Raw genomic sequence first — 12699 nt, 5'->3', positions numbered from 1 at the left:
CTTTTTTTTTCTTTCTTTTTTTCCCTGCCCTCTGCCTTCCTCCACCTCATTAGAAAGAAAGACGAGATCTGATTGGAAAAGGCCGCACTTCACGTCGAGTCCGCGCGATCCCATTTTGGCGCAGTCGTGAAGCCAGATGGAAAAAAAAACGGTTAGGATAGGAATTGACGACGCTGTTTATTATGATGAGCGATTTCGTGTGTCTCTCATGCGATGTTGTGGCCACGTGTGTGTGTGTGTGTGTGTGTGTGTGTGTGTGCCTGCGTGCGTGTAGCCGTCCTGACAAAAGAGATTGATTGCTTCGTTTATTGTAAATGATGAAAAATGTCGAAATAGAATTCATTCCCATACCCGATTGTGAAAAAAGAAGTTCCTTTGTCCGAACAATTAAAACAACAATGAAAAACATATTTATATAGAACTGGTTTTGCGCATATAGCGTTTAAAATGGAAAAAGTGCTTTGTTGTGTTTGTTGTATGAATTCATTTATTTATTTATTTATGGTGTTCGGTCTTATTGATTTTAATGTGACTATTTTCTGTCATGTTAGCTATGGTTTTATAGCTTTGGTGTTTTAAAGCAATCGTACGGCGCTGTTATTTTGGAATGTGCTCCATAGTAATTCGGTGATTTATTATTCATGCAGTACAAAAAAAAAACGGAATTAAAAATGAAGCGGATAATACAGTATTATAAATATAAAAAGTACATGGTTCAACCATAACTTAATCGCGTTGTTGACAGAACAAAATATTGATTTGTCCCCAAAATGAGAAAAAAAAAAAGAGTAACGGAAAAATATCTGTACTTTTCCACTGATAACGTATCTACCTGATGTATTGTTGAAAACTTTGTAATAGTCGTTTCCTACAAATGTCAAGCAAACGTTCGATTTTGAAATCCTCTCTTCATGAAGCGTAAAGGTGTTTATGAATGAGAGTATTGGGGGCGCCGGGGCTGTGTGTGACGTCACGCCCGCGCTGGTCACGACTCGGCCTGCCCCTCCCACCCCGTCCGCTCTTCTCTTATAACGGAGCCGTCCCACCACAGAGGAGCCTTCCCTTCTCGCCCCTTGTCGCCCCTTCTCGTCCCTTCTCTTCTCTTCTCTTCTCTTCTCTTCTCTTCTCTTCCCTTCCCTTCCTTCACTCGACTTCACGCTGGGACACGGACCAACATGTACTGGGACTCCGCCATCAAGCCCGACACCAAAATAAAGGTATGACGTCATTTCATATCTCCAATGTTCTTATAAAGGCAAAAAGAAAAAAAAGTGCACTATCATGATTATTCTCATTACTTTGAACTGATTCCGGCTAGATGGAGGTGTGCCAGGGTGGCTTCTACGCGGAGGACTTTAGGACCCAGGAGGTGCCGGCAGGGTTTGACTTTGCATCGTTTGGTGAGCTTTTCGACTTGGATGATTTTGATGATGATGATGATGATGATGATGCTGCTGCTGCTTTTCATTGGGACGAGGAGGATGATGACGAAGGGCCACTTGTTGATGCAGCCGGCTTCCTGTGAGCCGCGAAGGACACGGGAAACGCTTTCCCAGTCGGCATCATCATCACATCTGTCACAGCTTTTTGCAATGAGGCCTTGACACATGTGAGGGGCGGGGGGCTGCGAGCTGCGTGTGTGTGTGTGTGTGTGTGTGTGGGGGGGCATATTCGTGTGCGTGCGTGAATCAGGGTGGTCAAGTTAAAGATACCCTCCCCTGGCTAATCCTTTCCTCCAGACTTCCTCCTCCAACAGATTTAGAGTGCATGCCCCCCCCCCATCACTACGCTGTCACACTCCCTCCGCTGGTGTTTCCTCCACGCACGCTCTTCCTCCCCTGTTTCCTCCATCCATTCAGCTGCAAAAAAAAAAAAAAAAAAAAAAAAAAGAAGTGCAGCCTACTCTGATTGGATGGTAAACAAATGCACCCCTCCTGCCTCACTAATAAGTGTTTAGTCTAATTGCTCTACCAGCAGGTTGAACCCCCCGCCCCCCCGGCCCCCCGCCCCCCTGTATTGTTTTTTTTGCGTAGCGGACACTTCATTAGGTACAGTCTAATTTTGCTGCAGAACCTCCAAAGTTCAACACTTTATTAACTGTACACAACTGGACTAACCCTACACAAGAAAAAAAATCAGTCCAAATTTCAACTGATAACAATTTTAAGTTGGGCAATTCAACACAATATTTGAAGTTTTGCTCATGTGAAAGTTTGCCTTGCGCATTTTCAACAATGATTATAAGATATTTCTAATTGTCTTGCCCCCCCAACCTAAAAGTAGAAAAGTCAAAACAACTCAGCAAATTGTTTTGGCGCAAACGACTCGCTTGCTTTGTTGTGCTGTGCCGACTAACAGCGCTGTCAATCATTTAGATTTTCAAGTCCAACTTCTGTTACTGTTTAGACTTCAGTTTTTTGTTTTTTTTTGGGAGGGGGGGGGCAAAAAAAGTCATTCTTTTGATAGTGTTTGAATGAATAAAACTCTGTTAACAGGCCATGTTTAAAGTCACATTTGACCATTCCTAACGGGCATAAAAGAGCAAAAATAAGTTAAATACTGTAAGACGCTTGGTAATTTACAACCAGTAAAATCAAGTTAAAAACAAAACAAAAAAACACACGGGGATGCTGATTGAATTAATAAAATAAGATGAACTGTACAAGTCATGTTTTAAGTTACATGTGGCGATTCCAATACACATAAAAAGATATCCATCAATTATGTGGTGTGGAAAAAACAATCACAAAATACAAGTCAATTAATTAAGTCAAAAATACTCACAATGTCGCTGGTTGTATTAAAAAAATACGCATTTTAAGTCACATGTCCACATTTCTGGTGGTCATACAAGAGGAAAAAAATGAGGTCACTACTGTAAAATACACTAAATACAAGTCATATAAAGTACTCACGGTGATGAATAAAATCTTGATCAAATACATAAGGCACGTTTTAAGTCGCATTTAAACTTCCCTGACAGTCATACAAGTAGTATATAGTAAGACAATCTTTATGAAAAGTGTAACAAAGCCAAAGTAAAAGAAATACACATACGCTGCTTGAATTTGTAAGAGCTTTATTAATACAACTCATTAAAAGTACAATGAAGTAAGAAAAAAAAAAAAAAAAAAAAGCGCTCAGCCTTTGAGCACAAAATGTTGATGAAGATGTTGGCAAAGGGATACTCCCATCTAGTGGCATTTAATAGCTATTGCAAGGCAAGTGTCATGTACAGCATAGTGTATTGTGGACACACACACACACACAATTTTCTGTTTTCAATTTTGGCAGAGAGATATCGATCTATCTGTAACGTAGATATACAAGTTGTGCGCTAAGATTTAAAAAAGAGTTAAAGTACTAGAAGAATCAGCAAAACGTAAAAATATCACTTGTACAATGTTTTCCGATGGGCGTATGAATCTTGCCTAAAACGTGCGTGCGTGTGTGTGTGTGTAACCTCCAGACTACGGTGGTGAAGATGTGTCTTTTCTGTTAGACAGCAACAAGGCGTCCGCGCAGCCGCCGCAATATCCGCTCGACAGCTGCTATGCGGAGCCGCCAAAAGGTCGGTCACAAATACACCATTTAATAGGCATTCAAATGCAATTCATCTGATTTTTGTTTTTTGGGGGGTTCTTCTTTGTTTTTGACAGTTAACTCAAGCGACATTGGCCTCTTCAACTTGGACTCATTCCAGGAGTTCAGCTGGTGGACTTCTTATCCACAAGGTTAGCCTTCGTTTGAGATTCATAAATAAGCATTTATAATTTATATTAAAAAAATATAAATTGCAGTGTTTTTGTTTTCCGCAACACAGAAAATTGAAAATATATTTATTTGTCCCCGAAAAATAGATTTTTTTTTTTCCCAACAATACAAACTTGAAATCTATATTAATTTGTCACAACAATTTTTATCGCTGTTTCCCACCAATAAAAAGTAGCGATGTTCCGATGAGGGTTTTATGCTGCCAATTCTAACACCAATCATCCATAAAGATACGATTATGATACCGATCACATGGATTAGCTGCACATTTTTCAATTTTAGAAATGCTCCCTTACTACTATTTAAAAAAAAAAAGGGATTCATCTGTCAATTATTTTGCAATCACTTTATTACATAAAAAAAAAAAAGATTCTATCCCAACTTCCCTGCCTTTGTTATAAGAAAATAGAATGACTTCAAATTGATAGTGCAGAAATAGAAAAACATAAATGACTCAGTGACTGCAGGTTGGGTCTATAACATGCAGTGTTAAGGAAAGTGGGAGGGGCCGCCACCTGCACACAGGCTGGTCTCTCGTTGGCTGCAGCCTGCCAAGTACGAGCTGCGGGTACCGGTAATGGCCGGGCAATGAAAGGCATTGATGGACGTATGCCCATCGCCTACTTTTTTCACGGAAATCAGCCGATCGCGACCAGCGCTCAATGGATCGGAGCACCGCTAATAAAAACATGTATGTAAAGTAAACAATATGGATTTGTCCCAATAGAATAAAAAAACATGACATTGATTTCCCACCAAAGAAAAAAAAAGGCGTGTGTGCGCGCGCGTAAATGAAATGTTACTAAAGTGTCTTTTGGTCCATCAGACGGGCTGATGGTAGAGCAGCCCCAAGTGGGCGTCTACCAGGAGCCGGCGGGAGCCAACCAGAGCTACGCGAGCCTGTTGCCCCAGAGCGGCCAATTCAGTCCGGCCGCGGAGGGCGACTCGGGCTACTCCCGCCACTCGGCCGACATCTACCCGGACTCGGACGGCCAGAGGAGAGCCTTCTGGTCCGAATACTCCCCGGCCGGCTTCGGCGGCTCGCTGCCGCACCCGCCCACGCCCTCCATCTGCCCCGCCGGCGCCGGCGCCCCCGCCCCCGCCCCGGCCCCCGCCGACGCCAGCCCTCAACCCTCAGACCACTACTACCCTCGTGTGGCCAAGCGCAAAAACCTACAGCGGCCCGAGCGGGACGCTCACATGGCCGCGATGTCCGCCTACCCGGGTTTGTACCGCTTTTCTTTTTCGATTACGGTTGTTGTTGTTGTTTTTTTTGTGTTTTTTTTCAAGAACGGTGGCCACGGTAACTAGAATGGACCTATCCTCACATGCTTTTTGTCAGGTTCGGGCCCGATCCAGCTGTGGCAGTTTCTGCTGGAGCTTCTTCTGGACTCGGCCTGTCGCACCTTCATCTCCTGGACGGGGGACGGCTGGGAGTTTAAGATGTCCGACCCCACTGAGGTAAGACTTGTCACTCCTTTCCAGATTCATATAGGGAGGCGTCAGTTCCGAGGGAGGCCCTTTTGCAATGATATGAAATCACGCTATTGAGCGTCGTATTTGCTCGTATGATGCCCGAGAGGGTTGTTACACCAAAGTGGGGGCCTTTATCTTTTTAGAACAACATTGACTGCATTTCCTCCAATAGAGGCTGTTTACCCGCTCAGAGGCGGCCGCAGGCATGCATCTCCAGAGGACTTTATTTTTACAAAAGCATTTTTTTAAATAATATTCACAAATAATCATTTGCATATTTCCTCACATAGGCAGGCATCAATTTATGGAGAGGCCGTTCATTTCACAAAAGCATTTTAAGTAGAATATTAAACACTAATGACCATTTTTCCTCATACAGGGAGGCTTCTATTGTGGGGATGCTTTTATTTCTTTACAACAGCATATTTTCAAACAATGTTATTTACCATATTGCCTCAAATAAGGAGGCTTCTATTTGGGGGAAGGCCTTTATTTTTACAAGAGCATTTGTTGAATAGCATTAAACATGATTTGTTACTTAATTTCCTCATATGGTCGCTGGTAGGGCTTTTATTTTGCTGAACTGTGGATGGAGGGAGGCGTTAATTAGTGGGGAGGCCTTTATTATTATTTTTTTTAATTTTTTTTGACAAAAGCATTTGATTAATCAAACACTATTATTTACCACGTTTCCTCATATAGGGAAGTGCCAATATGGCAGACAACTTTTTTTTGAGGAAAGCATTTTTTAGAATAACTTCAAACAATATTATTCACCATATTTCCTCAAATAAGGAGGCTACTATTTGTGGGAAGGCCTTTATTTTTTACAAAAGCATTTGGGGAATTAAAATAAACAGTTATTTATGATACTTTATCGAAAGAGAAATCTGCTATATTCGGGGAGGGCTTTTTTTTTTTTCAATGTAATAGTAGGCAAGTGTCTATTTAAGAGACGGCCTTCGTATTTTTTTTTTTTACGAAACATTATTTGGAATCATATTAAACAATGTATTTGCCAACGTTCCTCACGTGGCGTTCAGGGGTTTAGTTCCTGAAATCCAGAAGAAGGGTGGCGTCTATTGTTGGGGAGGGGAGGCCTTTTGAAAATCGTTGACTCAACCTTTGCGTTTCCCTCCACAGGTAGCCAAGCGCTGGGGCCAGTGCAAGAACAAGCCCAAGATGAACTACGAGAAGCTGAGCCGGGGCCTTCGCTACTACTACCACAAGAACATCATCCACAAGACGGCGGGCAAGCGCTACGTCTACCGCTTTGTCTGTGACATGCAAGGCATGCTGGGAAAGACGGCGCAGGAGGTGCTGAGCAGCCTGAACATTTTGCCCACCGCCGGCAGCACGGAGTCCTCTGCGTCAGAGTTGGGCAGCGAGCGATGGGAGTAAAAAAAGAAAAGGAAAAAAACTAAACAAGTACAATGGACCGCATGAGTCACGTCATGTACACAATAAGTGACATTTGCGTACAAATTCACCATGAAGTGAGGAGAATTTGTGGTGGGAAAATTGAGGATGTCAAGCTCAGGGCAAAGCAGGCATTTGAAGCGCTCCAAAGTGGGACGTGACGTGACGCCACACCTTCAACAACGGTAACTAAGCACGGCGTATTAGGGCCACACTCAAAAGACCAAGAAAAAAAATGCTTATAACTGTGGGGTTGAAGTCATAGAAGTTTGTGAACGGATAAAGAAAATGCTTACATTTGTGAGAGAATGTGTGAAAAAGAAAAAAAGGGTGCAATATTACACAAGTTGCAATTCGTCAGAAATCGATGGTGACAATTTCAGAACAATAATTTGACTGAACTTGTAATGTGACACAAATCTGCAATTTTACCAGCAAAAAATCCTTTTTTTGTGACAGAAATTTTCTGAGAAAAAAAACAATTTTGTGAAGTCATAATTCTTGCCAAAAGTTGCCTTTTTGATTAGAAAAATACATTCAAAATATGATGTCGGAAATGTACATTTAAAAAAAAAAATCTTTTCACGTGAGGGAAGTCGCCATTTTCCAAGGCGCACTTTTAAGAGATAATAGTTTTATAATAGTAAAAAAACAATTCTGAGACGACAATTTTTATTTTAAGGTATAAATACATTCACAAAAACAAAAAGTTGCAATTTATGAGAAAAACATTGAGACAAGTGTCAATTTTACAAGAATATTTTTTTAAATTTTGTGAATAAGGTTGCAATTATAGGACAGAAAAAAATCCAGTATACAAGAAAAACACTCAGTTTCAATTTTACGAGAAATTAATTGCATCAAAAGTTCAATTTAAAAAGTAATAACTTTTTCCCCAAAATGTCCCTCCAAAAACTTATTTCAAATTATTTTTTTTGAATTTGGGGAATGAACACAATATTTGGGGAAGGGAAAAAATTGGTAAAATTACCATTTCACAAGAATATTCCTAGTTTAAAAGATTTTGAAGATTCTATAATCAAAAAATGACTTTTTCTTTTCTTTTATTCCAACTTTTTTTGTATGTATGGCCCTAATAGCACATAGCTTTTACTGTTATTTCTATTAACAAAAGTACTTGTAAATAGTTTTGATACAGTCGAGTTTTGTGCATTTATTATATATACACACATATATATATATATATATATATTTATATAATATATATATGAAAATATATATTATATATATATACATATATATATATACATATATATTTATATATAATATATATATATACATATATATATATATATACATATATATATATATATACATATATATATATATATATATATATATATATATATATATATATATATATATATATATATATATATATATATATATATATATACATATATATATATATACATATATATATATATATACATATATATATATATATATATATATATATATATATATATATATATATATATATATATATATATATATATATATATACATATATATATATATATATATATATATATATATATATATATATATATATATATATATATATACAGAACTCAGGTCTACCTCTGTTGTCTAATTACAATGAATAAACTCAACTGATTCCCAGTGTGTGGGCTGTACTGTGTGTGATGACTGCTTTATGACAATAAAATGTCGTGTGAATTAGAATTTACAATGTATATGAACAACGACTGCCTTGATTGCCACTAGTTGAGAAATGTTGGTTTTGTAAACTCGGTGAACAGACGTACGGAACTGACATATCGTTTGCATAAAAATATTTGGATCTGAGTGAAATTATACAAACAAAAGTTTGTTCCTTCTCTGTTGCGAGTGTGACGTGTGTATGTAAAGCGCATGCGCGAAGAAACATGCCCATTTCCTGGAATCGAGTACCCTGCGTGGATGTCTAATTAGTTTAGTAGTCTTTTTGGTTGTTTTCTTTTTGTTTTTTTTATATTTAAATATAATTTGTTCGTGAGTTACGCAACCCGGAAGTGCAATCGTAAATAAGCGAGGGAAATCCTTTCCCACCCGCTCAGATTATGGTCATTATGATTCTTTTTTGTTTGTTTGGATGGAAACTGTTGCACTGAATGAGAGTTTTAGTTTTTAACCGAATTTGTGGCTGGGTTGATGTAACCCGGAAGTGCTAAAAAATTGTGGGAGACAGTCTCTTACTACTGCCTGTTGGGGAAGGCGAACACGATAGGGATTTAAGGGACTTTAAGGTAATAGAATCGCATTAAATGAAGCCACAGTCGTTTATATTATGTAACTGACACTGTTTATGGTACGACTGTGTTGTGAAATGGCAGTCAATATTGTGGAGTATGTTTTGGCGGGCCATTTCAAACCATGTCGCCACAAGGTTGGCGGTGCTGCGTCCAGAGTAGCTCGGAAATCTGTGACCCTCAAATTAATAGATTGGCTTTTGCTCAAAACCCGAGCATATCCGTACCTTCGAATCAGAAGTTTTTGAAATTTTACTCGATATTTCCGTGTGTGTTTACTATCGATCAGTCATCGGTCATTGTGTAATGCCCATTTCCTGGAATCAAGAAACGAAAGTGACACTCCTCCTCCCTCCGGAAGGCCGGGTTGCGTTCGCAGATTTGTCTCGTTTGTTCCTCACCAATTTGCCCGCTAAGAGATGCCCTCCAAAAAGATAATAATCGCGGACGCGCTGGAGAACTTGTCCAAGAAGAACTATGACAAGTTCTGTATGGCTCTGGTGGCCCGCGGCGGCGACCGAAAGGTTGCGACCAGCAAGGTGGAGGACAAGAACTTCATGGAGGTCACCAACGTGTTAGTTTCCACTTTCACCGAGGACAATGCTCCAGCCGTCACCTCCGAACTGCTGACGTCCATCCAGTGCTTCCAGGAGGCCAAAGAGCTCGGTAAATGACCGGTGTGTGCGTGAACGTGTTCGGGTGTGGCCGCGCGCGCGCGCGCACGCACGCCCGCCCGCCCGCGTGGATACGTGTGCGTGTGTAATATCAAGAAGTAGTGGTGTCAGATTTGAAGCTACGAAGAAATAATACAACAACAAAGATAAAGTATGGTTTGATACCATACATACGCAGATATTTTTTTTATTGTTTTTGCCTATTTCTTTTCTCTTTTTCGTTTATGTTTCCAAAAATGTAGTCTTTTTCAACAATTTTTCTTTTTTTTGTGGTAACATTTGTGTTAGTATTATATCATTATTTGCCTTTTTGTGTAATAGTTTGTGTTTTCGAAAATATTTTAGAAGCATAATATTTTTCTTTTTCATCGAATATTTTGAAGCTTTTAAATAATTTTAAATAAGTAAATAAGTTTCGAAGACATACATTCTTGTGAATTTCATTTCGTTATTATTATCTTTTGAATTCATGGTGCCCCATATTTGAGCGTTTTCTACATAATACCTATCCCATATTATATATTTGCGTAATATTTTAGTAGCGGTGCAAGAGGTGCAAATCTGACATCTTTAGGTGTTGTTTTGTCAGATGCCCGGATTGCCAAACTGTTCCCGAAGTCATCTACTGGCAAAAGTGAGTCTTTGTCTTCCTTTCTATTTCATTTCATTTCTTTTGTTTGCTTTTTTATTTTCAATAGCAACATCCTTAATGGCGACTTCAAAAACCTCCAATTGCACAGTGTACGCTCCTAAACGTGAATTGTTGCTGTTTCTAGCAGCAGCAGCAGCAACAGCAGCAGGCCAAGCAGGAGCCGCGGATGACACTACACGCTCCAGCGGTAACTATCAGGATGCCCGCACTATTCTTGCTTCATTATATGCTAGTTCTGTTTTGTTTTTTTCTATATGTGTGTATAAGTGTATGGATATGTGTGCATATATGTATAGATAGATCAATAGAGCTTTGGATGAGACTTTCTTATAGTATTTTTGTAATATTAGTGTTATTGTTTTCCAACAATTTTCAAAAATGTTCTCATATCGGTATTATTTTGTCTAATAGTAGTGTAGTTTTTTTTCGTCATACAGTTCGTCAGCGTTTGTATATCCCCACAATATATATTTACATTATTTTCTGTTATTGTAGTTTTGTCATCGTTTTATTTTTTTGTAGTATTATTTTCTCTAACATTAGTGTTTTTCCTTAATACTATTTTTCCATACCATTGCATTATTTGCTGATATCGTAGTCGTTTTTTCTAACATTTTGTCCAATATTTTTTGCAATAGGAATTGATTTACTTGATTTTTCCCTTATATTTGTATGTGTTTACTTTTAACTTAATAGTTTTGTCATATATTCAAATGAAGTGTTTTTCCTCAATATTTAATGAGGAATGGGTTTTTTTCTGTCATAAGAATTTTTTTTTCACCAATTGTTTTTGTCTGTTTGTCTGTTTTTGTACTTTTAGAACATTTGCAGTCACATTTTGAGCATTGTTGCACTGGCTCTGGTTGGATGACGTGCAAGTGTACCTATTGTTTTGACAGCTGTTCCTAATGTTTTGTCCCTTAGAGGAGCACTTTGTGGATAAACACAAGCTGGATCTGATCCAACGCGTGTGCAACATTAATCCCATTCTGGACGTCCTGCTGCAGAGGAATGTCATCCAGGACGAGGTCTACGAGGAAATCTGCAAAGCGCCGGGCAACCAGAACAAGATGAGGAATATCTACAAGCTGGCTCTCAAGTCCGGCATCAATTCCAAGGATGTCTTATTTGAATGCCTCAAGAAGTTCGAGCAGTACCTCGTTGCCGACCTCATGGGCAAAGAGTAGATGTCAGATTGCGACCTTAATTCTCTCGTGGTATTTGTAATTTGTAATTGGTGTAACTCTTCAGCTAATTGACATAATCCCTCCCAGTTGTTGATTTACTCCGCCCACGACTTGGCAGCTAGGCTGGGTCAAGGTCCTCCTTTTTTCAAGTAATCAACACTGGCATCAAAACCAAGCCCAAAAGCTAAGACTTGCAAACAAGCAATGTTGTCGAATGCGTTCGCGATCAGCGTTCGCTTTCGATAAGCGGCATATACTCCATTGCCCGCAGAAGTTGGCTTGGTGATCAAGTGCTGCCTGCGTGACTGAAAATACAATCCAGTAGTTGTATAAAGTTCATTTTGTCTTTACTTGTTATCTATATTTTCATTGATTCTTTTATAACAGACAATAGTGATTTTTGGTCGTTTCATGTTCGGCGTGTTACTTCCGCCTTCATCAGATCTGATGGCGATGAAGTGTTACTTCCGCCTTCATCAGCCAAAACATGTCAACGACCAAAAATCACTATTGTCTGTTGTAAAAGAATCGATCAAAATATAGATACAATCCATTATTATGCAGTTTTTTAAGGGATCACAGTTCACATTATTTTTTTGGGACAGGGCCACCCCTTCAAAACCGGCTCATTTCAGCAAGACTAGAAAGACAAGAGTTGTCACTCGTGGCAGCAGCACCTCACACAGTCCACTGTCTGTTTGTGGCGCATGAACACATCACCAAACACAAAACACGCATCACAAATTGCCCAGAGCGATCGAGTATGCGTCGCTTATCAGAAGCCAATGCTAACCTCTGCTTACTAGCTCCGCCCCTAGTTGTCATGTCATTGAAGACTATCTTGCATTGGCAAAGCCTACACTCGTGGGGACAGACGGGGGGGGGGTGAGTGATGGCTCATTTGCATGTCACAGGACGTCCCCTCAACACAGGCTAATTTCCGTCAACTCACACAAAAAAATTGGAGGTAGCATGTCATACACTACAATTAGTGTTCAAGGTTAAACTAAATACTCTGCAAATACTAGTGCGACAAATGTATTTTGAAATCACTTGAATTTTTTTAATCACCTGAATTTTTAAAATCAGTTTTAACTGTTTAAATGTGAGGAAAATGTGGGAATATGTTTTTTTTTTAACTGTCCGTTAATTTCATCTTTTACATTCCATTTTGTATTTTTGTAAGTTTTAATTAAACTTTTTAAAATCTTAATCTTTTGTCATTCTGGCTGTTGTCTTGA

At 39.1% G+C, this 12699-nt stretch overlaps 2 protein-coding genes across 4 annotated transcripts; both read left to right on the top strand.

Annotated features, from left to right (window-relative positions):
- Nucleotides 1-954: 954 nt before the first annotated feature.
- Nucleotides 955-6966, top strand: etsrp (ETS1-related protein). 2 transcript variants are annotated; one of them, XM_086038073.1, is made up of 7 exons: nt 955-1217; nt 1319-1400; nt 3503-3571; nt 3660-3734; nt 4601-4999; nt 5117-5235; nt 6394-6966. In XM_086038073.1, the coding sequence occupies exons 1-7, from the start codon at nt 1176-1178 to the stop codon at nt 6649-6651; spliced, it is 1044 nt and encodes a 347-aa protein (XP_085894199.1). In that variant the 5' UTR covers nt 955-1175; the 3' UTR covers nt 6652-6966. The 2 variants fall into 2 exon arrangements, with proteins under 2 accessions (XP_085894199.1, XP_085894198.1); XM_086038072.1 differs by having other exon boundaries at nt 956-1217; nt 3470-3571.
- A 1620-nt stretch (nt 6967-8586) lies between these two features.
- Nucleotides 8587-12671, top strand: pycard (PYD and CARD domain containing). 2 transcript variants are annotated; one of them, XM_086038651.1, is made up of 4 exons: nt 8587-9611; nt 10209-10253; nt 10399-10458; nt 11196-12671. In XM_086038651.1, exons 1-4 carry the CDS (start codon nt 9365-9367, stop codon nt 11456-11458), a joined length of 615 nt encoding a protein of 204 aa, XP_085894777.1. In that variant the 5' UTR covers nt 8587-9364; the 3' UTR covers nt 11459-12671. The 2 variants fall into 2 exon arrangements, with proteins under 2 accessions (XP_085894777.1, XP_085894776.1); XM_086038650.1 differs by having other exon boundaries at nt 8588-9611; nt 10396-10458.
- Nucleotides 12672-12699: the final 28 nt, after the last annotated feature.

The sequence above is a fragment of the Filicampus tigris genome, chromosome 8, assembly GCF_054856515.1.
Source record: "Filicampus tigris isolate MCC_2025a chromosome 8, RoL_Ftig_1.0, whole genome shotgun sequence".
Classification (NCBI taxonomy): domain Eukaryota; kingdom Metazoa; phylum Chordata; class Actinopteri; order Syngnathiformes; family Syngnathidae; genus Filicampus; species Filicampus tigris.
This window is presented reverse-complemented; position numbering and strand designations above follow the sequence as displayed.

Bases quoted from the DNA above. Each gene is read 5' to 3' on its own strand.
- etsrp (XM_086038072.1), top strand. From the start codon at position 1,176: ATGTACTGGGACTCCGCCATCAAGCCCGACACCAAAATAAAG. The intron at 1,218-1,318 runs GTATGACGTCAT...GATTCCGGCTAG, and splicing joins AGCCCGACACCAAAATAAAG to ATGGAGGTGTGCCAGGGTGG. The intron at 1,401-3,469 runs GTGAGCTTTTCG...TGTAACCTCCAG, and splicing joins GTTTGACTTTGCATCGTTTG to ACTACGGTGGTGAAGATGTG.
- pycard (XM_086038650.1), top strand. From the start codon at position 9,365: ATGCCCTCCAAAAAGATAATAATCGCGGACGCGCTGGAGAACTTGTCC. The intron at 10,254-10,395 runs GTGAGTCTTTGT...TGCTGTTTCTAG, and splicing joins GAAGTCATCTACTGGCAAAA to CAGCAGCAGCAGCAACAGCA. The intron at 10,459-11,195 runs GTAACTATCAGG...TTTGTCCCTTAG, and splicing joins TGACACTACACGCTCCAGCG to AGGAGCACTTTGTGGATAAA.